The sequence below is a fragment of the Rhinichthys klamathensis genome, unplaced genomic scaffold, assembly GCF_029890125.1.
Source record: "Rhinichthys klamathensis goyatoka isolate OS25496 unplaced genomic scaffold, OSU_Roscu_1.1 h1tg000249l_1, whole genome shotgun sequence".
Lineage (NCBI taxonomy): Eukaryota > Metazoa > Chordata > Actinopteri > Cypriniformes > Leuciscidae > Rhinichthys > Rhinichthys klamathensis.
This window is the reverse complement of record NW_026606771.1, coordinates 1,199,281-1,227,271: the sequence shown is the minus strand read 5'-3', so window position 1 is coordinate 1,227,271 and position 27,991 is coordinate 1,199,281. Positions and strand designations below refer to the sequence as shown.

At 40.1% G+C, this 27,991-nt stretch overlaps 1 protein-coding gene across 2 annotated transcripts; it reads left to right on the top strand.

The window, feature by feature from the left end:
• The first annotated feature begins 662 nt into the window (after positions 1-662).
• On the top strand, positions 663-27,991 carry rab3ab (RAB3A, member RAS oncogene family, b). 2 transcript variants are annotated; one of them, XM_056266480.1, is made up of 5 exons: positions 663-771; positions 15,967-16,194; positions 26,158-26,276; positions 26,377-26,501; positions 27,490-27,991. In XM_056266480.1, the coding sequence occupies exons 2-5, from the start codon at positions 15,967-15,969 to the stop codon at positions 27,678-27,680; spliced, it is 663 nt and encodes a 220-aa protein (XP_056122455.1). In that variant the 5' UTR covers positions 663-771; the 3' UTR covers positions 27,681-27,991. The 2 variants fall into 2 exon arrangements, with proteins under 2 accessions (XP_056122455.1, XP_056122456.1); XM_056266481.1 differs by having other exon boundaries at positions 699-763; positions 15,958-16,194.

The following is a 27,991-nucleotide window of genomic DNA, read 5'->3' as shown; positions in this document are numbered from 1 at the left end:
TTTTACATTTTAAAATATTAATAAAACGCATATATGTATACTTCATACAAACTTCAGCATTACCCTTGCATATAGATCACCTCAAAGCGAACTAGCATGCCACAAAACTCATTTCAACTGGGGTCCTGGAATGCTCCATAAAGACTTCTCATAATTTGAGTAAACATGAAACATGAACACTGGATGGCGCTAAAATAACGCTAAATTATCTAATAAATACAACAAAATAATATAGCCCTAATATTATTATAGTTATGTTATGTTATTATAATATAATATGCCCTACATATATTATTAGGAGGAAATAATATTATTATAATGCTTTTGTCAAGAAATTATTGCGTTGAAAATCACCATGCTAACCATTGTTATGGTCAGCATAGAATAGTTACCACAGTTATTGTTACTACAACATGAGAGTCAAACATTGGTTACATATTAGTGTGATGAAAAGGACACTGACCTGCACCGCTAATGTAAACAAATCCCTGTGTCAGCTGCTCGTTTTCTACGGCCATTTTAATTGATTAATTATGGAAAGGCCAAAGCCAAGTTCCTAAATAATGAATGATGCCGGTTTTAAAGAGTCTTGAATATTTTACGTCCTGTGGGTGGGATTGCATTGTTATTATTAGCTCTCGGGGCCGTCAATCAAAAGCTCTGACCCCGCCCCCTCTTGGCGTCACACGTCTTTCAAGTGACGTCAAATTGTCTGCAGGTGTTGGAAAAGGCGCAGTATTGGCGTAAGTGACGCTTAAAACGGCTTTTACGGTAAGAGAACGCAGTAATATGCGTTTTAAATATTTGACGCTAAATATACCGTAATATTTGTTTATGTGTGTGTTTGTCACTGGGAAACTGCGAAGAATGTGCTGGTTGCAAGGAGAATAACCTTCATTTGACATGAACATCGCGCATCCTATGCTTCTATTTATACTCCCCATGAAAGACCGATCTGCCACATAGCCTTTGAAGCGTTGGCATTACATTGCACGGATTCGAATGATTGTTTGCCTTTTCGTTTTTTATATCTAAACGACAATAATGAATCCATGATCGTTGTGTTCTTTAGCATCCTCCCAGAAGATGGTGAATCAGGTGAACATATCCTCCGCAGCAGCAGTGTTGCATGTACATGTGCTGTTTCCTGTTATGTAAGGATGCTCAGATTTTTTTGTTAGTTATACATTTTCTTTTATAATAGGCTATACGACTGTATTATGTAATATTCTAGTATAACATTGGGCTACTGATAAAATTCCGGCATGTCTCAGAACCATTCAAGAAAATGCACATGTGTTTTGTGGCTCTAGTCTAGAATATTTACCTCCATAATTCAGCAAAACCAAAGTTAACCAAAGTTATTAGTGGTTCTGTCCTTGTTTTGTTCAAATCTCACATTTGGCAGTCTATATGTTGCTCCGTGTAGGCCTATTCTTTGCAAAAAAAAAAAAAAAAAGGTTTTAAACCAGCCGGAACTGGCTGATGGTCTCCCAAGCTGGTCTTTTGGCTGGTTCAGAGGTGTTTTTGTGCACTTTCCAGCTGGTCACCAGCAAACCATTTTAGGCTGGTTTAAGATCTTCCTCTTCTTCAGTAGTGTTATCTGGCTAGTATTTTAAAGGACGATTTTGAAGCAGATCAGTGCTGGTTTGATGGTTCTTGGACAGAGCAGCTCTAACCAAACCATGTCCACTAGTGCTGTCAGTCTCAATTTCTTTTGCATTATTGAGGATTTGAGTCTAAAGGAAGAGAAATGCAGTCTCTAGTCTTGAGCTGAGCTTGAACATTTCCTGTTGTGTAATTTGCTGTTGAAAACAAATTTCTTCCCAACAATATATAGCCATAAAAATGAGCTGGCAGTTTGCTTTTGTTGGGCTGAAAGAGCATCTGAGATCTAAAAGTTAGCCTCTATTTTTAGTCTGCTCGAGCCCTCTGTTATCAGGAGAGATGCTGATAGGATGCTTTGGTGTTCTGCGAATCTTCCCGACACACCAGACGTGGAGTGCTGAATCACAGATCAGCTTCTCTGGAGGAAAAGCCTTGTTGTTGAGTTTGTGCTGTGTCTGGTGGAAAATGATTTTGATTGTGATGATGAACATACATATATCCTGGTTAAACATGTATATGAAATTAATTAAACTTGTATTAGAGTTTTTATGGTGTTTTTGACAGGTCAGAAATAGAATAGGAACATTGTTTTCTCTTTAACCACCCTTGAGTTCTCTATCTAAAGATCATGTTGCCTTGAAGTGGAATACGATGCCAATCTCCAATCCCAATGAGCTTTTTGCCACAGTATTCCAAATGTCTCTGTTCGGAGTGAATTACTGGTTACTAAGTACTGCACAGTATGTATATATGGATGTATGTATATATATATATATATATATATATATATATATATATATATATATAATATATATACACACTTTATTGATACCTAATATATCTAATATATCATAATATCTGAGGACTTGTTGAATTCTGTTTCATTCTGGAAATAAAATATAAGGTCAAGTGCTTTGCATTGTGGGATACAGTAATGGACATAGGCTGTGTTCGAAATCGCCCCCTATACCATCATTCACTATTCCCTACATTAGTCCGCTAAAATAGTTCACTTGAAGGAGTGAATGAAAACGAGTGAGTGATTTCTGACACCGAGTTCGCTGGAAGGGCTGCCGCTTTTGCATAGTTTTTGCTTGCTGTTTAATAATCATTTGAAACTTTGCAAACTGGCAGCTCCAGTAGTAATGATTTATCTTGAACTCTGTCATGGAAAAAACTACCATGTATAAACCTTAATTAAACAATTTAATAATCAATTAAAAAGGAATTTATACCTGTATGATATTATGCGGTAGCCTCATTGGACCAGCGGTTTGGAAAAAGGATGGATGGATGGATGGTCAGACACGGGAATTCATTTGGTGCGACCGTCACAGTGCATTATGGGTATTCTCTAGCCATTGAGCGTACATCGGTTGTACACTCGTTATTGCAATGAATTGTGGGAATAAATAAGTGCACTCAATAACGTCCACTATGGTTTCGGACACCAAATGACTGTGCCCTCAAATATTGCTCCATTTTGGACACAGCCAAAGTCTGTTCTGTTGTATACTGTACACAGCGCATGCATACTATATACTGTAGAAGTAGTAAGCGTATAATAGTATGAAGTTAGCCTCTGTCTGTGATGGAAGCCTTTAACAATGTGATGAACAAATTTATTCAAGGGTTCATTTAATGGAATGTTTTAAGGTGAAATGTCAGCCCTGAATCTCTTTTTCTTTTTCAGTGTGTAAGAGAGAGGCTTTATTGTGAATGAAATAGGCCTACTAGCTATGTGTCTAGTTTTATCTGTTTATATCTGGACTACTTAAAAAAAAAAAAAAACAGAATACACATTATCCAATGGTAAATGTTGCAGAATAAAGACAAATGTATGCTGTTTGTTGTCACGTGACATCATAACACTGCATATGAGTGGTGTTCAGGTGTTGTCATGGAATAAAACATCAAATTCAGCAAGTAAGGGCACATTAAATTATCACAGTAAAGTCATATACTGTTACAAAAGATTATTATTTCTAATACATTATTTTGAACTTTCTATTAATAATAGAATCCTGAAAAAAATTATTTATCGCGTTTTCCAAAAAAAAATGAAGCAGAACAACTCTTTAACATGATAATAATAAGAAAGATTACTTGAGCAGCAAATCAGCATATTATAATGATTTATGAAGGATCATGTGACACTGAAAACTGGAGGAATGATGCTGAAAATTGTTCACAAATAGAAGTTATTTTCAATTTGTAATATTACTGTTTTTACTGTATTTTTGATCAAATTAATATAACCTTGGTGTGCATAACAAAAAAATCTTACCAACCCTTAACATTTGAAAGGTAGTGTGGCTAAAGATCTCCACTAAACTATAGAAAGGAAAACAATAAAAATAAAACCATAAATATCCCGCTTTTCCTGTATTCTGCATATTAAGTCAAACAGCCCTAACATTTGATATTGTACAGTTAAATGATGAAGCTTACCGGTGTGTTTCTAATCTACTAAAGCACCATTTCTTGTATCTATAAACACTGAAAAAAATAACGAGTAGGCATTACTTTTGACACCAAGTTGGAAAAACATGAAAAAGTAGCTAATTTAAAGTTTATATTTTGAAGGTCTCTGTTGATGTACAGCATTCAGCTGCCCAGGCAAAGCCAAGACTGCAACATGGCTAATATTGTACATACACAAACTCTCCTTCGCTGTCAACACAGCTGTTTCAGAGCAATAAATAAACATTGCCTGTACACCTGAATGGTTGCAGACCGGTTTTTTGAATAGAGGATGTAATAAAAAGAAATAGAAATCATGTATACAGCTGTAGCTTGCATAAAATCCAATGCTTTTACTACAACAGCACATCTGTGATTTGGGCATGCGGTCTGTAACGTAGGGTGTTTTCAAGAACGAGGAGAGCTGGATCCATATGCTGGGAGTTTATAGACAGAATAAACATAAACAAATCCAACATGTAGACCAGAGAAACAGGGAACAGAATAATTTAAATACACAGTAATTGGCAAAACAGACACACCTGGGAACAATTAAAGAACTAATCAACAAGAAAAACTACAAAGGACTACAAAACATGACGTAAAACAGGAAATGACACAAGTCCACACAAGATCAGGGGAAAACAAGACAGAAATCATGACACAATCCTTTTCTACCATCTACTAATCTTAAAGGCTTGTAAAGATGATTAAATAATGTATTAGGGTTGAAGACAAAAAAAACATGTAACATTATCTGTAGTTAATCACAATGAAAATGGAATGTCACTTGCATTGTATTTATTTGATACAGTCAAGTACACAGTGTGTTTCATTGTGTACTGCAATTGTTTGTAAATACAGTAGGTCATTTTCAATGCATTTGGAAAATATGCATACCTGCGCATTATACATTCTGCAGAAATGGTAGTGATATGCTGTTCCGGGTATATTCCAGCATCTTGTGTATGGCACGACTGACTTAAGGTGAACATTAGTCTAACTTGACATTTTTCTTCCCCATGTCAGAATTAGCTTAATTTAATGATGTAAAATATTATTAGGGTGGAATGGCTGATTAGTCCTTATTTAAAGTAAAACCTTCCTCAGACCGCTTGATAAGAATAAAACATCTGTCCTTGTCAATGTGCAAGGCTTGCACAGTGTTTCAGCTCTTCAGCATTTTCTTTATTTTATGTGTCTGCCAGACACCCATAAGACCTGATTATTGCTTTTCCCAATCTGATCTTCCAAGCGTTGAGTCATTGCGATATGTACAGTGTGTAAGTTCATGTTACATTTGCCCTATTTAACTTTCTTAATGCCATTACAGTTTATTTTAAGGTGACATTGTCACGTTACAGTGAAATTAAACAAAAAAGTACTGAGTAATATTGTAACACTCCGCCCTTTACTGCTCTTTTTTAAGCAGAGGTGTCACTAAAAACGCACAAGGGGATCTTTAGAATAAAAGCAATAATCGTGAATATAACAACCTTCAAAAGTGATACATACCCAATGCTATCTTAAACAGATAAACATGCCCAAGAAGAGGTGTATGGGAATTAATAAGGCACACAGCAATAAACTAATATTCAGGCGGCGCTTAGCGCAGTATATTACAAAGGACTCAATTATCCAGTGCACCCTCACAATCAGGGCCGGCTCTAACCCTTTGGTTGCCCTAGGCGATATTGAGTTTTGCGCCCCACCTAAAAAAATTATAAGTATTTATTAAACTAAACATGCTCTTATAGTTACTCAAAAACTTAAACAATAAATTGTTCATACAAATGCTACAAAGAACGTTCAAGGATATTTATATCATAGTTGCATTGTACAACTATATTTTATCTGACCATAAATAACTTTTAGTAGATAAATTACAACTACTACCACCACTAGGCCTACTATTATTACAATCTATTGGGCTGCTACAAGGTTAAGGGGGTTTCGGGGGTATTTCCCCGTAAGAAAATTTTGTGCATTTTAATGTTAAATTCATCAATCTGGTGCACTTTGAGAGTTCAAAACTAAAAGCTACAACCCATATTCAGTGTGCAAATTGAACAAAGAAAAATTCAAACCTCTTTTAATTACAGTGTCTGTCTACATTACACTAACGTTACTACATAATAATAGATATAATATTAATCCCATGAAAGTAATTGCCATAGGATATATTGTAAAACAAATGCACTGAAAAATAAAGGACACTTTAATGAGTATTGTACAAATTTCTATACTTGAAAGTAAGTTATATATTTGGAAGTAACCCTGCGCCGCCAATTAAGCAAAACAAAACAAAACGAATGGGCCACCGATGTACGAGTTGTATGGGCCGTTAAGACAAAAATAGAAAAATAAAAGTATGAGATGTAACGTTAGCTATGTATCGGCCTAAAAAGCACGTCGGGCGCCCGCGGGAATCTCCCGGTTGTCCCGATGGCCAGAACATTTGACACCTTAATGGATGAGATGAGAAGACTTACGTCTATACTGGGCTTTCTTTTTATCTTGTTGCTTTCTCCGTTTTCGTCCCTGTGCACCAGAGGGTTTAGACCGCTTCATTTTTGATCAGCGCGCGCAGCAGCCGAGCACTTGCCTAACGTAACCATAGAACGTAACGTAACGCAACTAACCCCACCCCCCTTAGGAAATGATCGACAATAATCATCCATTCAATCTAGTAATCAGGTTGACAAGTAATTAAACGTATGGCCTTAGGATGATCATGTTTAATAAATATGTTTTTGTTTCGCTTGTCATTGTAATTCTATGATTAATGGGAAGTAGGACAAGGGCGACACTAGAGGGCGCCCGCGCCCCCAACATATTTGTCGCCCTAGGCAACCGCCTAGTTCGCCTCATGGTTCGCCTATAGCAATCGCCGGCCCTGCTCACAATTTTCCCCTTTCAGCTGTCCCAGTCCACAAAATTAAACCAAAAGAAAACGTCCAGGCTGACTCAAGAGTACGCTCCAGACTTTCCAACCAGAAAGCAGTTAGTCCGTGAGAATAATCCACTGTTCGGACTTGACGGAAAAACGTAATCCACAACAACAACAACAAAAAAAAAAAAGTAGAGCGCTGATCCAGTGGTATACCACTCCAAAGAAAATACAAAAATAGGACTGATCTCACCAGATCCGGAGATCGTCGGGCAATGTTACTCACGCAGTTCAGAATTTTGGGTCAAGGCTCGTCCTCTTGTCGAAGACGCGCACGCGAGCAAACAATCCAGGTGAGTCAATAATTTGCTGTCCTTCTCGCTCGCATTAAAGCCGTGCCTTAACGTCTCGTTTGAAAAATACTATCAAAACCCTAAGGAAACAAAGCTTTAACTATCTATAGCTGCAGCAAACAATGCTGGCGCCATGTCTTCAACACCCTCTTTTTTTTTTTTTTTTTACTGATTCTCACCTGGTCCTTAAGTAACCTTGATAGAGATTAAGGGCGACCGAGGCCTTAAAGAGATATCCCCCCTTCTTACCAAAATACACAGTGGAAACTAAGTATACACAGGAATATTACACAGGAATACATACGAGTATCATTCATCATACATAAACATGATACATAACCAATGTAATGCATTCTAAACCCCCACAAGAGTTTATTTCAAAGGAACACTTAAATTAATGTGATGATGTCACAATATTAATGAACTACATATTACTTATTATAGGGTTAAAGTTAGGGTTTGGTTTAGGGTTAGTTACTTGTAATTATGAATAATTTATGTAAATATATCACCTTTTTATTCAACTTGATGTTGATTTCTTATCATTTTCTTATTCTGATGTTATAGTTTTCTCATTAAGATATTATAATTATAATAAAAGCCGTAAGGTTATACAATCACAGATTATAATGATCATCATCATTACAGCAGCTCATGTAAACTTCAGATGGACAGTAGATTGAGGCGCCTTTGTCACATTCTGATGGAGGTGTTGAAAAGACTGTTTTATATTCAGAAGGTCCTGTGCCATTGATCTGACACCAAAAGAAAATGTCAGATTAATGCCAAGGCATGGCAGCCAGCCGCTCAGACATTTCCTTTTGTCCCGGGATTCTTGCCTGACTGATTTTCAGTAGCTGGTGACTCTACCACTGCTGTTTGGTCACAGGTCTCAAGGGATGAGTGTCAGACAGTGGATAGGATAGGACAACGATTCACTCAGCCATAGTGAATCCAAATAAAGTCCTTTTGAAGTTGAGCTTTTGCTTGTTCTGCTATCTTCAGCAAGCTCCTAAATGAACTAAATCACAATGGCTGTGTTCCAAAGCTGTTAGCTGCCTTTCTGTCACATACACATCATGCATCAAACAAATAGTGCTCCTTATGTAATACATTTTTTGCAACAGTTTGCATGTTGCTAAGCTAACTGCAAAATACCAAAAAAACATTTTATGTCGGTGGACCGCAGTGGCATAGCCAGAATTTTATTTTTTGGGGATCCCATCTTAAAATGAAGGGGCCACAATTAAGTTAGAATGGATAAGTGTCTGTGACCCATTAAAAATACCAAAATTAGTTTTGTTCAGTTTTACATGCACAAATAGCAGCAAAAACAACAGAACATGAGGATTCATAAATTGTCACATTACATACCTACAGCGCTTCTGTGAATGGAGAAAAACAATAAAATATATATACACAAAATATATTTCGCTTAAATACAAATTTACAAAACAAAAAAACTATGCGACAAATAGTAGCAGGGCTGGACGATTTTTCAGATTTTTTTCCGATTAATTCGAATTGAATGTTTTGCCACAATTTTATTATTTTTAAATCAAGAAATCAAGGTTTTAAATAAAAATGTTAGCAAACGTTACAAATAGACATGTTGACAATACAGCAATGATGAGCACTAAGAAAAGAAAATGGCGCGCCTGATTAACTGGTCTCGTGTAACATGCTCTTTGCAGGTATAACACATCGCTAGTCTAAGTGGCTGTTCACTCAGAAAAGCGTGTTAGAGTGGTGCAGGTATGACATCACTTTGTAGGCCAAAACACAGATCAAGTTAGCATTTTAGCACTTCCGGTTCCATCGTCCCGAAGTCAATGTTTTTTTTTAATGGCGTTTTGGTTAAATGTCTGAGTTTAACGTTTTATTCTTTTATTTTTACACTTTCACGTTTTATTCTGTGACATAAAAAATATACCAGTATTACCCCACTCGTGATTTTTTGAAGCTGTTACGTGTCTTGAAAAAGGTGGTTGCTAACAAGTGGCTAAATGGGACTGCAGAGGCTGTTGAGGAGATAACGTCATCACGCCGACCCTGTAAACTCAGTCCACTTTTACAGCATCTTTATGATTATAATTGTGCTCTTACAAACTATTCTAACTCAAAAGTTCTGGATAAATGTTTTTAGATAAAAACTTGTAGAGGGAACCAGTGTGATGCTAACCGCTGGTTGGCCTACAAAGTGACGTCATACCTGCACCACTCTATTGCGTTGGAAAAAAAAAACGAGACGTGGGAAGTGGAATGGGAAAAAAGCATAGTTATTAGACCTGAGTTGAACTTTTTTTAACTTGAGCGCTACGTTTTAAAATGCCGTTTCATGGGTGAGATGCTGCAAAAGACACGAGACACGAGTGCAACAGCCAAACAAGAAAAATAGCGCACGGGAATGCAAAAACCTGTAAAGAACTTTGTTTGATATTTCATGTTTGCATGACAGGCTGAAATGTGCTGTTATTTTCTGTTTTTACAAAGCATTTCCTGTTAATAATAGGTTATATAACTGGTGTTATTTATTGCTATTACTTTTTGGCTAAAATATATTTAGCATTTTTCATTTTTTATATTATTTCTGAGTATATAGAATGTTTAAGATAAGTTTGTACAATATTTGCCTTCATATTATCATGCATATTTTCTGCAAAGACATTTAACAAATAACAAGTCATTTGTTTTACCTTTACACCTTGTTGATCACTTCAGGTGTGGTGCACTTTGAATATAACCGTTTTTAACCAGTTGGTTAATAAAGAGAACTTTACTTGAATCATATTGTAGTTACGTTTTTAAGTTGACTAGTTAAACATTAAAAAAAATTCGAAATCGTGTATTGTTCTGAAAAAAATCTAGATTTTTTTTTCCATATCGCCCAGCCTATGTAGTAGCCTATACGTTGAGTTTCGATTAATTTTTGTGACATGCTTCACAACTTCATAGAAAGGAAACTGAGATGGCAATTGGCATCCTGTTTGTTTTCTTTATTTTACAAAAGCACAATGTTTTGTTTTTACTTTGAGTGTACTAGGGCTGCACGATAAATCAAAATGAAACCGCACGCGATTTGGTAAAGGCTGCGATTATTTTATGCGCAGCTTGTCAGTGAAGCACGGCTCTGTGCTCAGTAGTAAATGCTGCTCCATCTGAACACCAGAGGGTGTTTAAGTACGATAAAGTACTTATCTTAAACATTCTATATAAGTACGATAACACGCGTCGTTCCAGGAAATCCCTATGGGCATCATACTACCGCTGTAGCTGAATAAACAGAAGATTGAAACCTTTGATTGATTTTTTAAAGGGGACATATTATGAAAATCGGTGCAGTTTAAGTGCTATATTTGGGTCCCATGTACATCTACAACCCAGTAACTGTTTTGGTAAGCCTTTCTCTGCAAGCATGTCCAAAATTAAGCCGATCTGATTTTGCTCCCTTTTGGAAGTAGGAAGGGGATCTTATCAGGGATGGAAATTAACTTTTTTGTCCACCGGCCACTGTGGCTGCTGGATTTCAAAATCTACCAGCCACTCAATGTTTTTACCAGCCACTTTCTTGTTTTTAACCGACAATGTGTAACTGCATGTGAAAATTAATACTACAAGAATACTTAAGCAGTTTATTTAATCTCAAGTCTCAATAAAATACTGACATTTTCTCTTTCTCTCACCCTCAGCCTCATCCACCTAATCTGTCATTTATTTTTGTTTTGATGATAAATTGAGCCAGCCTCCAAAAGTAATTAACCTGTCCTGTGATTTTTCTCTCTCTCACACAACACTCTCCAGACACGGATGTATGAGCTATAGTATGTTGGTTGCCTTTACATTAGAATAATATTTAATATAATCTAGATATGAAATGGAATAAATAGCATTCAATACAAAATGAATATGTCTCATATATTGAAATCAAGTTTTATGTGATAAAATATTTGCTTTGTTGTGCATTAGAACCACATCAGGCATTTAGTACAAAATAATTTATTGAAGCATCCAGATACTTCACCACGTGACAGCAGCTAGGCTCCTGATTGGTTAACGCGGCGCGAATTGACGCCAAAGTTCAGATTTTTCAACTCGGGCGGCAGACGCGAATTCCCGTCAAACGCGTGAATGCACAAAAGCACTCAATAAAATCATGCGCGCGGAACGCGTCAGACGCTCGAACTTGCCGCGCGAATGAGGCGTATTCGCATCTACCACGGCGCGCTCTACACCTCATTCGCGCCGCAGGAATTTTTTACGCGCGTAACGCGTCTTTGCATTGACTTAACAATGAAATCACTCACGCCAGACGGTCTATTCTCGTCTGGTGTGAACGCACCATGATGTTTTCTCTGCAGACCTCTACGCCTGCGATGTAACGCCACATTTTTGTTTGAAGGTGTGCCTCCTCTAAAAGTGTCCGCCGTCCGGGTGAAACAGTATGCTATTTTTATTTACCCGCCACGGTGGCCGGTAGGTGAAGCGAGTTTACCCGCCCAACACAACATCACCCGCATTTGGCTGGTGGCGGGTGCTAATTTCCATCCCTGGATCTTATTATAATATTACCGCCCCTTAATCCGCCGCCATTTGGTTTACAACAGTGTAACCAGTTCTAACAAAATGGCAAAAGGTGGAGCAAAGCATGCAAACTGTTCTGTTGTTGCTGCAAGGACGAGCACTGAACACTATTTGACCAAAAAATGTCACAGCTGTCTTATAAAGACTTCAGGGAACTGTCAAGTTGTGTAAAAGTTAAACATGACAGCACATGAAAGTCGATGAGATGAATCAATGTAACTCCACAACAACTACATTCATGTATCACGTTTGTTATTGCTGGAGTATGCGAAGCTTGTGTAAAGGATTGGCCCTCTTCTGGAAAGGGGGCCGGAGCAGTAGCTCATTTGCATTTAAAGGGACACACAAAAACGGCACGATTTTGGTCACACCCAAAAAGGGGCAACTTTGTCATGCTATAATAAATGATCCAGGGGGTATTTTGAGCTGAAATTTCACAGACACATTCTGGGGACACCATAGATTTGTAATTCATCTTGTGAAAAGGGGCATAATATGTCATCTTTAATGCTGTCTTTTGTTGGACAAGAGGTTTATAAATGCTTCTCAAGTTTGGCAAGATCTTTTATTTGTGTTGCTTTATCAAATGCACGTTATTAGCGACTAAAACTCGTAGTGCTTTCAGATGGAGCAGCATTTACTACTGATCCCAGAGCCGTACGTCACTGACGAGCTGCGCATAAAAAATAATCGCAACCTTTGCGATTTCATAATCGCAATAAGCCAAATCGGTTTAACCGTGATTTCATGTTAATAGAGCCCTAGAGTGTACATAATTAAGATTTCCATTACACGAGAGTAGATGTTAAAACTTCCTGCTGATTTGTACTCGGCTTTCGCCAAGACAAGCAACACTAAGACGTAGCTTTACAGTAAACTATGCTTCACCCATTTACGCTTCTTTCCATATGGTGGTGTGACTCTCCTTCTGTCCGGCGTTAACGACTGCAGTGTACTTGGCGTGTCAGCACACACGACGGCTGCAACTACAGTGTGGTCTCCCTAGTGGACCAGCACGACAACCGTCTGGATTGAGCCGAGTAGGGGACATCTCTAGGGTCTTCAAGTGGGCACCTTCCGTCCTCAGTGTTTCGTCGACTAGCCCACGACACCTCAAGAGGGCTCGACAGGACTCTGGCATCCCAGAGTCACCCCCCTCCGTCCCCCACTCAACTCAGCCCAGCTTACTGACCTCTACATCCCTCCTGCTGCTGAGACCTAACCACAATCTCACAATCTCTCCGCAACCCAACCATACGCGCCAACCCGTTTAACTAAGGCTGTCGAGCCCCACTGGTGCGTTAATGCAGTTTCAGTGGCAACGGTTCCGTATGGCATACCACCTACCGCAAAACACAATATCTGCCCAACCACCCGTCATTCACGCAATATACACAGGAACGTAATGACTGTAAATACTATACAACCTATACAAATAAACCAACAGACTCTTCAAGTTTTCAAGAATTCTACGAAACCGTAGCGTGGCGGCCTGTACACAGCCAGCTAGAATCTTTCCGTCTCAACCACAGCCAGTTGCTGCTCCTTTCTGCTGCTTCAGATAAGTTCTTTACTGTGCGACGCAACTCTTGGCCACTGAATACGACGTCTCTGAGGAACCGGGTTGTAGAGTGTGCCACAAAACCTCGACAACCCACTTCCACTGGATAAACCTGGACTCTCCATCCTCGCTGTTCTGCTGCAGTGGCCAGATGAGCATACCGCAGTTTCTTCCTCTCATATGCCTCATCTACCGCATCCTCCCATGGCACTGTTAACTCTATCAGTTGAACAATGCGTGCTGAATAAAAATAGACAGTTTCCAGTGATGTTTTTCCCTCTTTTCCACCTTGCTTTTAAATCGCTTATGAATGCCCGTTTTAGCTGCAATTCCGCAGTGGGCAAGTGAACGCCTCGTAAGAAAATGACAGCGTAGGCTACGCACAACACGTTAATCAAACCAAGTTTGAAAAGAGTTGTTGCATTTTACCGTGCAGCATTGGTCAATCTATCAATTAGAGTAACAAATTAACAATTCCTTAATTTTTTATTTTATTTTAAGCAATCAGGAATCTGGGGGGCTTTACTCATATTGCAACATTTTGGTCAAATCGCCCACCCCTAAATTGTGTGTACCAAGATGGTTCACTCGTATTACAATGAATGAGAGTAGTCACAGTATGGCAGTAAATACTGCCTTCTAAATAAACACGCCAGTTGGTAAAGTCATTGCATCACTGCAGCTGCTGCTAGAAGCTCCGATAGAAGCAGTTACTTATCTGAGTGTAAGCACCGATTTATGATACTTTATTGCTGATTTGAAATATGTTATTGAAGTGTGAGTTTTTGGAACAGTTTTTGGTATTTCCCCATTCAAGCAGATACAAGTTGCTTGTTCCTGCCCAAAACATCTGCCCTGGAGTCGTTGCCAATATGACTGCTTAGTGATTTGGTTATGCTCAAATAAACTTTCCGTGCCAGCGTTTTTCAAAAAAGTTGCCCACCAGCGTTTGTGATCATTTTCACGAAACTTTCATGGCCCGCAGAATATTTTGTTGTATAAATAATTGAACACGCATCAAAAGAAAGGATGGAGCCTCTGCTTTAAAAAAAAGTTTTTTTTTTTATTAACACTTGAATGTGGTCAAGTTTCACAAAAAAAAGTAACATTTTCAACAGCGTTCTGGCGCAATATGGCTGCCGTCGTATCATCCAGGTGGATGCTGCACATTGGTGGTGGTTGAGGAGATCCCCCCCCCCCCCCTTTCTATGTAAAGCACTTTGAGTGCAGAGAAAAGCTCTATATAAATGTAATTAATTATTATTATAGTTATTTAACAAAAAGTGCATAAGCAGTGCTTTTATCGCTTGTTTCTGCACCTCTTTTGCCTGTTTTGATCCGGAGATTCTGTACTCTTTCAGAAGTTGCCTGATAGCTAACCCCCCTACTGTATTAAAATAAAAACACGGAAAGTCGAAAAATTCCTTCACTGGCAGAGAAGCGTCTCATAAATGATAGAAAATTCTGTTAATGGAGCTGAAAGATTTAAAAGTAGTACACAAATATTGCATGAACAGTTCATTTTAATTAGATTAAACTGTTTTTATTATTAAGTTTCAGTATTGAATGATTTAAGTACGATGAACATTTCTATCGGTTCATACATTTTTTGCACTGATCTGCATTGCATTCTGGGATTGCCATTTCTGCAAAGCATACAAGCAGGGCCTAAATTGAACACTTATCAATCGCCAAATGTTTGTAAAAACTGCAGTTGGTGAGTATATGAAATTGTGTCACTAGTTGGTTGGTAACTTTTATGAATTCTAATTGAATTATCAAATCACAAAGGCAGCGATTAGGTTATATAATATTTAGTCTGATGCTCTGTGTTTCAGAGTGAAAGGGTGTGTTCTTTTACAACTGAGCAACTCATGATCTTTGGGTTTTCAGCATCTCAGAATGGCTTGGTACGCAGTAAATTCTGCTCACACAAGTGCTGAGAGTTTGGGTCGCTTATACGTGCATTTGAAAATGTATTAAATACTAGATTTGTAGACAATTTTTACAGTACAATAGTATTACTACTACTATGGTAACTGGTTAAACTATGCTGACCCACTCACAAGCACACAATTTTAACTAGAAAAATCACATCTAGATTTGTTTCCCCAAATCATTCAGCCAGTAGTAGTAGTAATAGTAACTGCTTGTTTTTTAATGAAATAAAGCAAATAAAGTTTAATGGACAGGACATTTTCTCAAGTCACTGGCCATTGGCAGATGTGGCAAAAATAGTCTTGGCCCCTGAATACAAGCTTTGCTGCTTTATGATTAAACAGAATCCAGAAGAAGGAATCATAGAAGGCATGTTTGTGATTTACAATGTTACAATGCCCAAGGAGTACATGCTAACTATTTGCATTTTTCTCTCAGCATTCAATATTTGAAAACATAATGTTTGTTGTGTTTTGGAACTTAAAATAATGGTTATAAACTGATGCCGCTATAGCCTGAATGCCGTTACGCAAATGTATAAATATCCTCTTTTTCTTTTCTACATCCTATAGATGGCTTCAGCTACAGATAATCGTTATGGACAAAAGGAGTCTTCCGACCAGAACTTTGATTACATGTTCAAAATCCTGATCATCGGGAACAGCAGCGTTGGGAAGACGAGCTTTCTGTTTCGTTATGCTGATGACTCCTTCACCCCAGCATTTGTAAGCACGGTGGGCATCGACTTCAAGGTGAAGACCATCTACAGGAATGACAAGAGGATAAAGCTGCAGATCTGGGTGAGATATTGTTTACCATCAGCACTGAGAGCTTTGATTAGGTCCTGATGTAGAGAAATGAAACATATCTGTGCCAGTTTAAGGGCTTGTTGTGGTAGAAAAGAGATTGATGTTTTTTTATTATTATTCAAAACCGAATAATGAATCAATAATATCATAGCAGATTTTTGCATTTTAGCTATTTTCTTACTGGAAAGTCCATAGTAGGTGATCCATTATTATACTAGGGTTAAAGTCACTGTTTATTGATTGATTGTTTTATTTCAGACCCATAAATCTTATTTAAATCTCTGGAACAGAGCTGTGGTTTAATATGCAAGTGTAAAAAAAACAGGTATTTAACAGGATGCAAAAATTCAAAATATGTAAAACAATTGTGATAGTAATGCCATAAACCTAAATATGTAAAATCAACCAATGGAATCAATTAAGCCCTTGTGGTTTAAAGAAATGTTGTGTTCTACAGAGAAACACACAGAGAGAGATATGGTCAGTAGCTAGTATGGTTGGGGAGGTTTGCTGATGGGTAACCAATCAGAATCGCTTGTGATGTATCAGGACCCCTCCCCCGATGCCTCAAATTTCCCTCTGGTGAAGACGACCCTCCCCCACCTCACAGACCGCAGCAAAGACCTGACCAGATTCACACACACTAGAGAAAAGCTTGCTCTCGCCATCTTACCATGGATAAAATATAGTGTTGTGTGGCATACAGTATATGGTCTAAAAAGACATGGAAATTTGGCTATATTCAGAATTGAATACTTGCTTGCAATTTATTGAATATTGCACAAAATGTACTGTATATGGTCAACCTTCTTCATTTATTCAAAGTATTATGCAACGATAAACATTTCAGACAGTAGGCTACTATGCTACATTGTTGTCACATGACCTCAAGCATGATTCATAGAGTGGCGCCCAGTTGTCACCTTGGAAATATATGGGGTTATTTTTCATTTAAATCCTGTTTTGTGTAAGAATGTCAGATCAAATTATGTCCCAAGACATGTTAGGTATTGCAGTTGTTAATGCTTCCAGTTCATTCGTCACACTAGAAATGGAAAGTGAGTCTATTCAAGCGCATTATACACCATGCTGTGTGCTCTTTTGTAGTCTGCATACTATTTGGTTTTTGCTTAGCATGGATGGATGCAGAATTTAATTGGCACATAACAGTGCATGTTTGCCCTGATGCTCTGTACTGTAGCTACTCTTTGAAAATGGTTCAGGGTCAGTGTAATAGAAAACAGAAACACTTGCTGGATTGCAGCATATTGTTGAAAAGATGCTGATGTATTACTGTGGTATCAGAGTCAAGAGCCAAAAATAGGCTTTCGGTCTCACAGATATTTTGGTATATTAATAGGTCCATCAGTGATGTTCAGTAGACTCCATTTTGACCTCGTGAAGTCTCAATGAGAGGTTACATTGTCGGTGAGGATTAGTCTATTGATTTGATACACTAGGCTTATGTCCTCGTAGTTCTACCATCTTAATGTTTCTCTTAGAAAGTCTTTGATAGTTGAATCAACTGGAGTTTATCATTTACCCACCTACATGTTGTGCCAAACCCATAAGACTTTAGTTCATCTTCGAAACAACGTAATCAGATTCCAGAAATTAAGTACCTGTAATTAGATTACGTTTCAAAAATACTCGTAAGTAGTGTGTGTGTATATGTGAAAGCGTCTCAACAGATTGTAAAATAGGCACTATGATTATATATTAGTCACATATTTGAGGTCTAAATAACTACATTCTCGCCTAAAAAAACTCTTAAAACTACATTTCGTGACACAACAACAGTAATATTTTTCTTTTAAAATATGGTGGATTTGCTCGACCGCCATTACAGTCGCCGCAACCGGAGTGATACTAACGGTGAAACGGTTAGAGTGCTGTTACTGTGTGAATATAGCACGGCTGGAAAAGGCTCTCAGCCAATCAGATTCGAGAACCAGAAAGAACTGTTGTATAAATATATATATATATATATATATATATATATATATATATATATATATATATATACACTCACCGGCCACTTTATTAGGTACACCTGTCCAACTGCTCGTTAACACTTAATTTCTAAGCAGCCTATCACATGGCGGCAACTCAGTGCATTTAGGCATGTAGACATGGTCAAGACAATCTCCTGCAGTTCAAACCGAGCATCAGTATGGGGAAGAAAGGTGATTTGAGTGACTTTGAACGTGGCATGATTGTTGGTGCCAGAAGGGCTGGTCTGAGTATTTCAGAAACTGCTAATCTACTGGGATTTTCACGCACAACCATCTCTAGGGTTTACAGAGAATGGTCCGAAAAAGAAAAAACATCCAGTGAGCGGCAGTTCTGTGGGCGGAAATGCCTTGTTGATGCCAGAGGTCAGAGGAGAATGGCCAGACTGGTTCGAGCTGATAGAAGGGCAACAGTGACTGAAATAACCACTCGTTACAACCGAGGTATGCAGCAAAGCATTTGTGAAGCCACAACACGCACAACCTTGAGGCGGATGGGCTACAACAGCAGAAGACTCCACCGGGTACCACTCATCTCCACTACAAATAGGAAAAAGAGGCTACAATTTGCAAGAGCTCACCAAAATTGAACAGTTGAAGACTGGAAAAATGTTGCCTGGTCTGATGAGTCTCGATTTCTGTTGAGACATTCAGATGTTAGAGTCAGAATTTGGCGTAAACAGAATGAGAACATGGAACCATCATGCCTTGTTACCACTGTGCAGGCTGGTGGTGGTGGTGTAATGGTGTGGGGGATGTTTTCCTGGCACACTTTAGGCCCCTTAGTGCCAATTGGGCATCGTTTAAATGCCACGGCCTACCTGAGCATTGTTTCTGACCATGTCCATCCATTTATGGCCACCATGTACCCATCCTCTGATGGCTACTTCCACCATGTCACAAAGCTCTAATCATTTCAAATTGGTTTCTTGAACATGACAATGAGTTCACTGTACTAAAATGGCCTCCACAGTCACCAGATCTCAACCCAATAGAGCATCTTTGGGATGTGGTGGAACGGGAGATTCGCATCATGGATGTGCAGCCGACAAATCTGCGGCAACTGTGTGATGCCATCATGTCAATATGGACCAAACTCCCTGAGGAATGCTTCCAGCACCTTGTTGAATCTATGCCACGAAGAATTGAGGCAGTTCTGAAGGCAAAAGGGGGTCCAACCCGTTACTAGCATGGGGTACCTAATAAAGTGGCCGGTGAGTGTATATATATATATATTAGGGCTGTCAGTTAAACGCGTTATTAACGGCGTTAACGCAAACCCATTTTAACGCGATTAATTTTTTTATCGCGCGATTTACGGTCTTTTTGGCCTAGCAAACTTTGTAGTTTTTTTCACATGCTTTTGCAACCGGACGTGGCATGCGCAGCGCTGCGCTATGAAACGTCTCTGGTTACTCACGTAACCGTAGTTCCCTGAGAGGAGGGAACGAGACATTACGTATGGGGGAAATCCATTTTCCTCGAATCATGAAGTCTGATAGAATAACTCTTTTGCTTGCAAATAGCCAATGGCGGTCCCGCCATCACCTGATTGGCTGACACTGCTCAATATAGGTGACGGCGGGCGCCAAAAACCTCAGAATCTTAGCTGAACGAGAGTAAGGAGACTGAGAGTCCCTCCCACGCGGCAGGTTATGTAATGTCTCGTTCCCTCCTCTCAGGGAACTACGGTTACGTGAGTAACCAGAGACGTTCCCTTATCGAGTCGGTCTCTCGACATAACGTATGGGGAACAATAAAACCCCCGCCGCGTGGGAGAAGCCCCGCCCAGCTCTCAGGAACAGACACCGGACCTGGTTGAAACATCTATTGGCACAGAGCCAACTCGGCATCTGCACCAACGAAGGCCCCTCCCATCAAGCTAAGCACGCTGAACTGAATGGAGGGAGATTGCAGCAAAGTGATTGGTGCTTAGGAAAATACTGCCGGCTATGAATACGGGCATAACAAAGGGCACAATATAGTGAACATGATAGCTATGCTAATAATAACTCGCACTGTCTGACGACTAGTCGAACCGTGGCTAGAGCGCGCGCCATCGGGGCAGTCTAGCCTAGTCCAACGACAGCTCAGCTTTCTCTCCCTGCACTGACAGACATGTGGTGCGAATGAAGGGATATCCAAGTTATAGAATCTCGCGAAGGTATTACGAGACGACCAACCTGCCGCGAAACAAATGTCTTGAATAGACATGCCTTTCGCCCACGCCCATGATGACGCCAAACTCCTAGTGGAGTGGGCGTGCACCCCTATAGGGAAACGGCTTCCCGGGAAGCATAAGCCAGCCAGTGCACAGCCTCCACTTTCCAGTGAGATAGCCTCCGTTTCGACAACGCGCCGCCTCTTAGCACCCGCGTAGCAGACGAAGAGCTGCTCTGAAGTTCGAAACTGGCTAGTTCTGTTCACATAAGCACGCAGGGCACGCATGGGGCACAAAGCGTACTTCTGAGACTCTGAAACACTGACCTCATCCGGGCAAAATGCTGGAATTGTAACCACCTGGGCTCTGATGAATATACGCAGTAGATAATAGCCCCATAATAGCATAGCACCTCAGTAAACAACAAACACATAGCCGTAGCTACAACTGTGAGTAGACAAGTTAGCACAGAATAGCCAGTTGCACTGAAGGAAACGGGGCAACATAACAGCATAGCACATGTACGTAACAGCATCGGTCGCTGTAGCGCATCCATGCATGTACATAACGCAGCATAAGTCGCCGTAGCGACAGAACTGCGTAGAGACAGAAACTGAGATGTACAGTTCGATCAGGATGGCTAGCTGCACGGAAACGGGGCAGCATTACAGCATAACACATGGTAAATTGCACATCCGTGTACGTACATACATCCAGAAACTGTGAGTATGCACGGTAGATTAAGATAGCTAGTTTTGCACTGAAAGAACAGAGCAACAAAATAGCAACACACGTCCTTATACGTACATAAGTGCAGTGTAGTCGCTGTAGCGACAAACTGAATATGCAGTTAGATAGGATAGCTGGTTGTTGCACTGAATGATAGAGGGCAACATAACAGCATAACACATCAGTGCACATTTCAAACATCTGCGTGTATAATGCAGCTCAAGTCGCTGAAGCGACCGAAACTGCATGAATATGCGTACACAATGGTCCATTACATTGAAGGGCAGCATAACGCTTCAATATCTACACAGATGCAACGCAAGTCGCCGTAGCGACGACTGAGACTATGCACAAGCAGTTACATTTTTGTGTACAAAAAACACAGCATCAGAGGCATAGCGACATCGACTGTGAATACGTAGTTAATCGGACTAGCCGGCTGCACTGAGGATACAGGGCAATATATAACGGCATAAATCATAGGCACATATCAATGTACATAACACAGCGTCAGTGGCATAGCGACATCGACTGTGAATGCGTAGTTAATCGGAATAGCCGGCTGCACTGAGGATACAGGGCAATATATAATGGCATAAATCATAGACGCATATCAATGTACATAACACAGCGTCAGTGGCATAGCGACATCGACTGTGAATGCGTAGTTAATCGGAATAGCCGGCTGCACTGAGGATACAGGGCAATATATAACGGCATAAATCATAGGCACATATCAATGTACATAACACAGCGTCAGTGGCATAGCGACATCGACTGTGAATGCGTAGTTAATCGGAATAGCCGGTTGCACTGAGGATACAGGGCAATATATATAACGGCATAAATCATAGACGCATATCAATGTACATAACACAGCATCAGTGGCATAGCAACATCGACTGTGAATACGTAGTTAATCAGAATAGCCGGTTACACTGAGGATACAGGGCAACATATAACGGCATAAATCATAGACACATATCAATGTACAAAACACAGCGTCTGTGGCATCGCGCAACAACTGTGACTACACAGTAAAAGAGTAGCTAGTTGCACTGAAGGATACAGGGCAATATATAGCGGCGTAATAGTTACACATATCAGTGCGTTGTGTGTACACAGCGTCAGTTGCATCGTACAACAATTGTGAATACGTAGTGATCAGAATAGCCATTTGCACTGAAGGATAGGGCAAAATATGACGGCATAGATCATAACACATATCAGTGTGTAGTGTGCACAAACACAGCGTCAGTTGCATCGCACGACAACTATGAATACACACTGCGTAGTAATCAGGATAGCCATTTGCACTGAATGACACAGGGCAATATAGAATGGCATAAATCATTACACATAACAGAGTGCGGTGTGTACGTAACACAGCGTCAGATGCATCGCGCACCAACTGTGAATACGTAGTAATCAGAATAGCCATTTGCACTGAATGACACAGGGCAATATAAATCATTACACATATCAGTGTGCAGTGTGTACAGCGTCAGTTGCATCGCACGACAACTGTGAATACGTACTGCGTAGTAATCAGAATAGCCATTGCACTGAAGGACACAGGGCAATATATGGCATAAATCATTACACATAACAGTGTGGTGTGTACGTAACACAGCGTCAGTTGCATCGCGCAACAACTGTGAATACACACTGTGTAGTAATCAGAATCGCCATTGCACTGAAGGACACAGGGCAATATATAATGGCATAAATCCTTACACATAACAGTGTGGTGTGTACGTAACACAGCGTCAGTTGCATCGCGCAACAACTGTGAACACGTACTTGCAGTAATCAGGATAGCCATTGCACTGAAGGACACAGGGCAATATATAATGGCATAAATCATTACACATAACAGTGTGGTGAGTACGTAACACAGCGTCAGTTGCATCGTGCAACAACTGTGAATACACACTGTGTAGTAATCAGAATCGCCATCGCACTGAAGGATACAGGGCAATGAATGCTGCGGCGGGGGCTGGGCGGGCGCCAGCCACCGGGGAAGCATTGACTGCTATATGAAGGGGGACATGCCGAGGCCACCTTTCCGACGGCAGCTCCTTGGGCGCTGTCCACTCCAGCTCCATATCTGCCACCGCCTCAGTGAGAATGGCCATAAGCTCCGCATCCAAAGAGGCGAGGGCGCCTTCAGACGGAGACTCGGACCATTGGCGTCGTCATCGTCGTAACCGAACGAGATAATCCCCGTGCTTCCTCAAGAGGGCGGTAAATGGCCTCAAGAGTAACTCACGGGCTCTGCCACGTGAGGATGGCGTGGACCTTGGGCCGACGTCAGCGCCTCAACAGAACCCGCGAATGGAGATCTCTGCCGTCTCCCGGTCCGCGGCTCGACGGCGGCAGACTGGGGAGAGGCAGGAGACACAAGGTCGTCGCTACGTGTAACGGCCAGCCTTGCACGAAGGATCTGATGGGAAGCTCCTCACAGGCGACAAAGAGACATAATATAATCCACCGGAACGCGAGAGGGGTATTAAAACTCCTTAATATACTCCGCTCTGAATGCGTACATCAACGGTGAAAACAGACTCGAGTGAAGAAAAAAGATTCTGAGGTTTTTGGCGCCCGCCGTCACCTATATTGAGCAGTGTCAGCCAATCAGGTGATGGCGGGACCGCCATTGGCTATTTGCAAGCAAAAGAGTTATTCTATCAGACTTCATGATTCGAGGAAAATGGATTTCCCGCATACGTAATGTCGAGAGACCGACTCGATAAGGGAACCCATTCATTTCAATGGCTTGTGCCGCACGAGGACGTTTTGTTGCTTCGTCAACCAAAGCGCAAGAGCAGCGGCGTGCACACCGCGGTCAAAATTCAAAATAGTTCAACTTTTGCCGTTGTGACGATTACCAGCACGGCCAATAAACGTTTTGGCATCCAAAAAGTTTTGAAAACTGGCGTAGCGCCGGTTTCTTATCTCTTTCAAGATTCTGAATTGAAAGTTTACTTTTAAAAAGTTGCCAAATGGTCCTATTGACAACCTAGACCAAAGTGATCTGTGTGTTTTGTCGTTGTGAACTGAGCTATCACCATCGCAGCATGTCCAGTCTGAAATACCACTTGATGGCCAAGCACACACACAGCTGATGCGAATTCTCCGCCCCCTCGTCAATATAAGTACCTCGTCAGTATTTCTTTCACCCTTTTATTGATGGACAGTGTTACATTGTGTGAGAGATTATTTGCTCCAAGTGAGAATGTTAGTGTGAAATTGAACACAGTATTGTCAATGTTGTTTTCAATAAAAAACATTATATATTCAATGGATATATTTGTAACACTGGTTTATTTCTTATTTCAGGTTTATGACCTGTGGTCAATTGTATAAATAAACAAAAATACAAGACTAATGACAAACACGAGTCATGCCATGTGTGCTGCCTGTCACTAGCCCATTCGGATGGCTGAAAATCTGAAAAGATCCGCACATGCACAAAGCAAGCCGATCCACTTTTCCATGTTGATAAGAACATTAAAATTAGAAAAAAATAATGGGACAAAAATAAATCAAGAGACATTTAGAATAGATAAAAATGTGTGATTAATCGTGAGTTAACTATGGCATTAATGCGATTAATCGCGATTAAATATTTTAATCGTTTGACAGCACTAATATATATATATATATATATATATATATATATATATATATATATATATATATATATATATATATATATATATATACACGTGTGTCTGTGTGTGTGTACAAAGTTCTGGCATGAAACTCTATAGATGGCGCAGGCTAATAGGTCCTTTAACTCACCTGTTCAAAATCACATTGTTATCTATAGGGCACAGCTGATTGGTTCCTGCCTTTGAGCTCGCTGCTCCACCATCAAATACTTGGGTAGCATTTGCAGCATGCTTTCAGAAACCCTCCACCTTCCCCAGCTCCACCTATATTTGCTATGGGTAATTCATATACGCTATATTGTACAGCAGCAGCATGTCTTACTTGCTCACAGCAGCGTGTTGTGTATGTATTGGCAGTAGCAAGTACGTACTTGCTCTTTAGCAGCAATAAAATCAGCAGCAGCAATAACCTACAGCAGCAATAAAAGCAGCAGCAGCAGCAATAAAATCAGCAGCAGCAATAACCTACAGGAGCAATAAAAGCAGCAGCAGCAGCAATAACCTACAGCAACAGCAGCAATAAAAGCAGCAGCAGCAACAGCGTAGCAGATCTATTCCGCCAAGACCAAGCATACAACATTGTCATACCCATTACTATGCCAATCACTCCGAGAGTGACACTGTCATGACAGAAATATATATATATATATATATATATATATATATATATATATATATATATATATATAAAGCGTAGTGTTAGTTCTGGCAGGTCACATTATCAGCAGCTATCGTGTTTCTCAGGAGCGAATACCCTCCTCCATCCCCAGCTTCTCCTCTCGTCCAGTCAGTATTTGGCCTTCTGAGAGCCCTTTGAATCAGAATAAATTCTCGAATTATGCTGTACTTAATATCTTGAATTAATGATATCTGCAATACATTCTGTTTACCCTAAGGGGGGTTATTGTGCTCTCCCTGCTCTTATCCATGCTAGGCTGCATGGATGCGCAGGGAGTTCTTGCCCAGAACAGAACCATACCGCCAATCCTAACTGTATGCTAATTGTCAATCGTATTTGACGATAGTGGTCCTGACAGAAATATATATGTATATGTGTGTGTGTTCTTACAGTAGGGCAGGGATGGGCAACTTCGGTCACTGTCCTACAGAGTTTAGCTTCAACCCCAATCAAACACACCTGAACAAGCTAATCGAGGTCTTCAGGATTACTAGAAAGTTACAGGCAGGTGATTTTTTTCAGGGTTGGAGCTAAACTCTGTAGGACAGTGGCCCTCCAGGACCGACGTTGCCCATCCCTGCCATGCCTATTCTCGGCTGATGCCAACAAACGCATATTCTGTATATTTTAAATGTAAAAAATGCATTTTCATTTGTTCCTATTTCATCTTGTGAATTACTGACTATTCCTTTACAGGACACAGCAGGACAGGAACGTTACAGAACCATCACCACTGCCTACTACCGCGGAGCCATGGGCTTCATCCTCATGTACGACATAACCAACGAGGAGTCTTTCGCCGCAGTGCAAGACTGGTGAATTAACTAAACATGCGAAACATTCTGCCTCAAATATAACAGAGGAAACTGTGTTTAACAAGCTAAGATTTAATCATGTGTAACTGGTCTCCCGTAGGTCCACACAGATTAAGACATACTCATGGGATAACGCTCAGGTGCTTCTAGTGGGCAACAAGTGTGACATGGAGGATGAGAGGGTGGTGGCCTCTGAGAGGGGCCGACAGCTGTCCGAGCATCTCGGTAAGTCATGTTTGGTGGTTGGCACAGCTGTGTCATTTCAAATATTCTTTCAGGGAGAAATGTATTTGCTGAAATATATCATATTTTCCAGAACACATGTTTTTCTTTTAAATCATCTTTTTATCAAGTTTATTTTTATAACGCATTTCCCACATGCCGGTAGTTTTTCTTTCGCATTAGTTAAATTGATTTAGACTTGGTGTCTATAATAAATGTTGTTTATGATGACTGGCACTATAATTTGTTTGTTTTCTACTTTTTTTTTCTGTTTAAAGTATTTATTGTGTAGTGAGGACAACTCAAATACATGTTGATAGTGTTTATAATGTTTGTAACATTTCGTTTTATTCACTGTATTTTACATTATTTTTGAATGTAAAAATAAAATGTGACTTTTATACATTGATGTGAATTATGGAATTGCAATTTTGACCCGATGTGACTAGTCAGGTGCGACTTATTTTCTGGAAAGTACGGCATCCATTTTTTCATGGCTTGATATTTGTATTAGCTATATTGGGTTGGGTTCCAAAACCTAGTAAGCTGTCTACTGCCTACATAGGCAACTACTATCTAAAGCAGCATACTAACAAAAAAAAAAGCTCTGTGCGTCATACAAATTACAATTCATTTCAGTAGTTTGCCGTTAGCATGTAGCTAAGCTAAGGATGCAATACTCTAAAAAGCACACACTATAGTCCACTTTTTATTATTTCTGGAAGTTTCTGGAGCTTCACCAGAAGGAATTACAGTAGACATGGTTCTTGTTTCCAAAAACCGGCTCTACAAAGATACTAGTGTACCTCCTCATCTCAATGTTGTAAAACTTGTCAAAGGCAACTGTAGCAAAATAAAAACTATGGTACAACTTTCAACTGACAACTGCCGAATATGGCGCTTAAATTGAAATGCTGCTTTAGTCAGTGGCAGCTCACTGGGTTTTAGAACAGGGCCTTAGTCTTGACTTGGTTTCTTCTATTATCCTCAGGTTTTGAGTATTTTGAGGCCAGTGCCAAGGACAACATTAATGTTAAACAAACCTTCGAGCGGCTGGTAGACATAATCTGCGAGAAGATGTCAGAGAGCCTGGATGCTGCTGATCCTGCAGTGACGGGAGCCAAACAGGGGCCGCAGCTCACAGAGCAACCCGCTGCCCCGCACCAGGACTGCGCCTGCTGAAAACCCCACGGCTCTTTCTGCACTGCCTTGCACCAACACACACACAGAAAAAAACAAGTTTAGGTATTTCAAAAGATCAAGAAACATAAAACCTTCAGTTCCCCTTACTGCCTCCTCTGGCCACACCCTCTCCTCTCTGATGTCTCACTTTAACACCTCAAGCTTTGACATGGTTTTATTCAACCTGCAATCCATTACATTTTAAAAGGAAAGCCATAGCACCCTTTACAAATTCGATTAGGCTTGATTAAGCCTGTGTTATGTTTTAAAGACTTAATGAAGTTCCAATTTTAGGGGTGTGTTATTAGGAC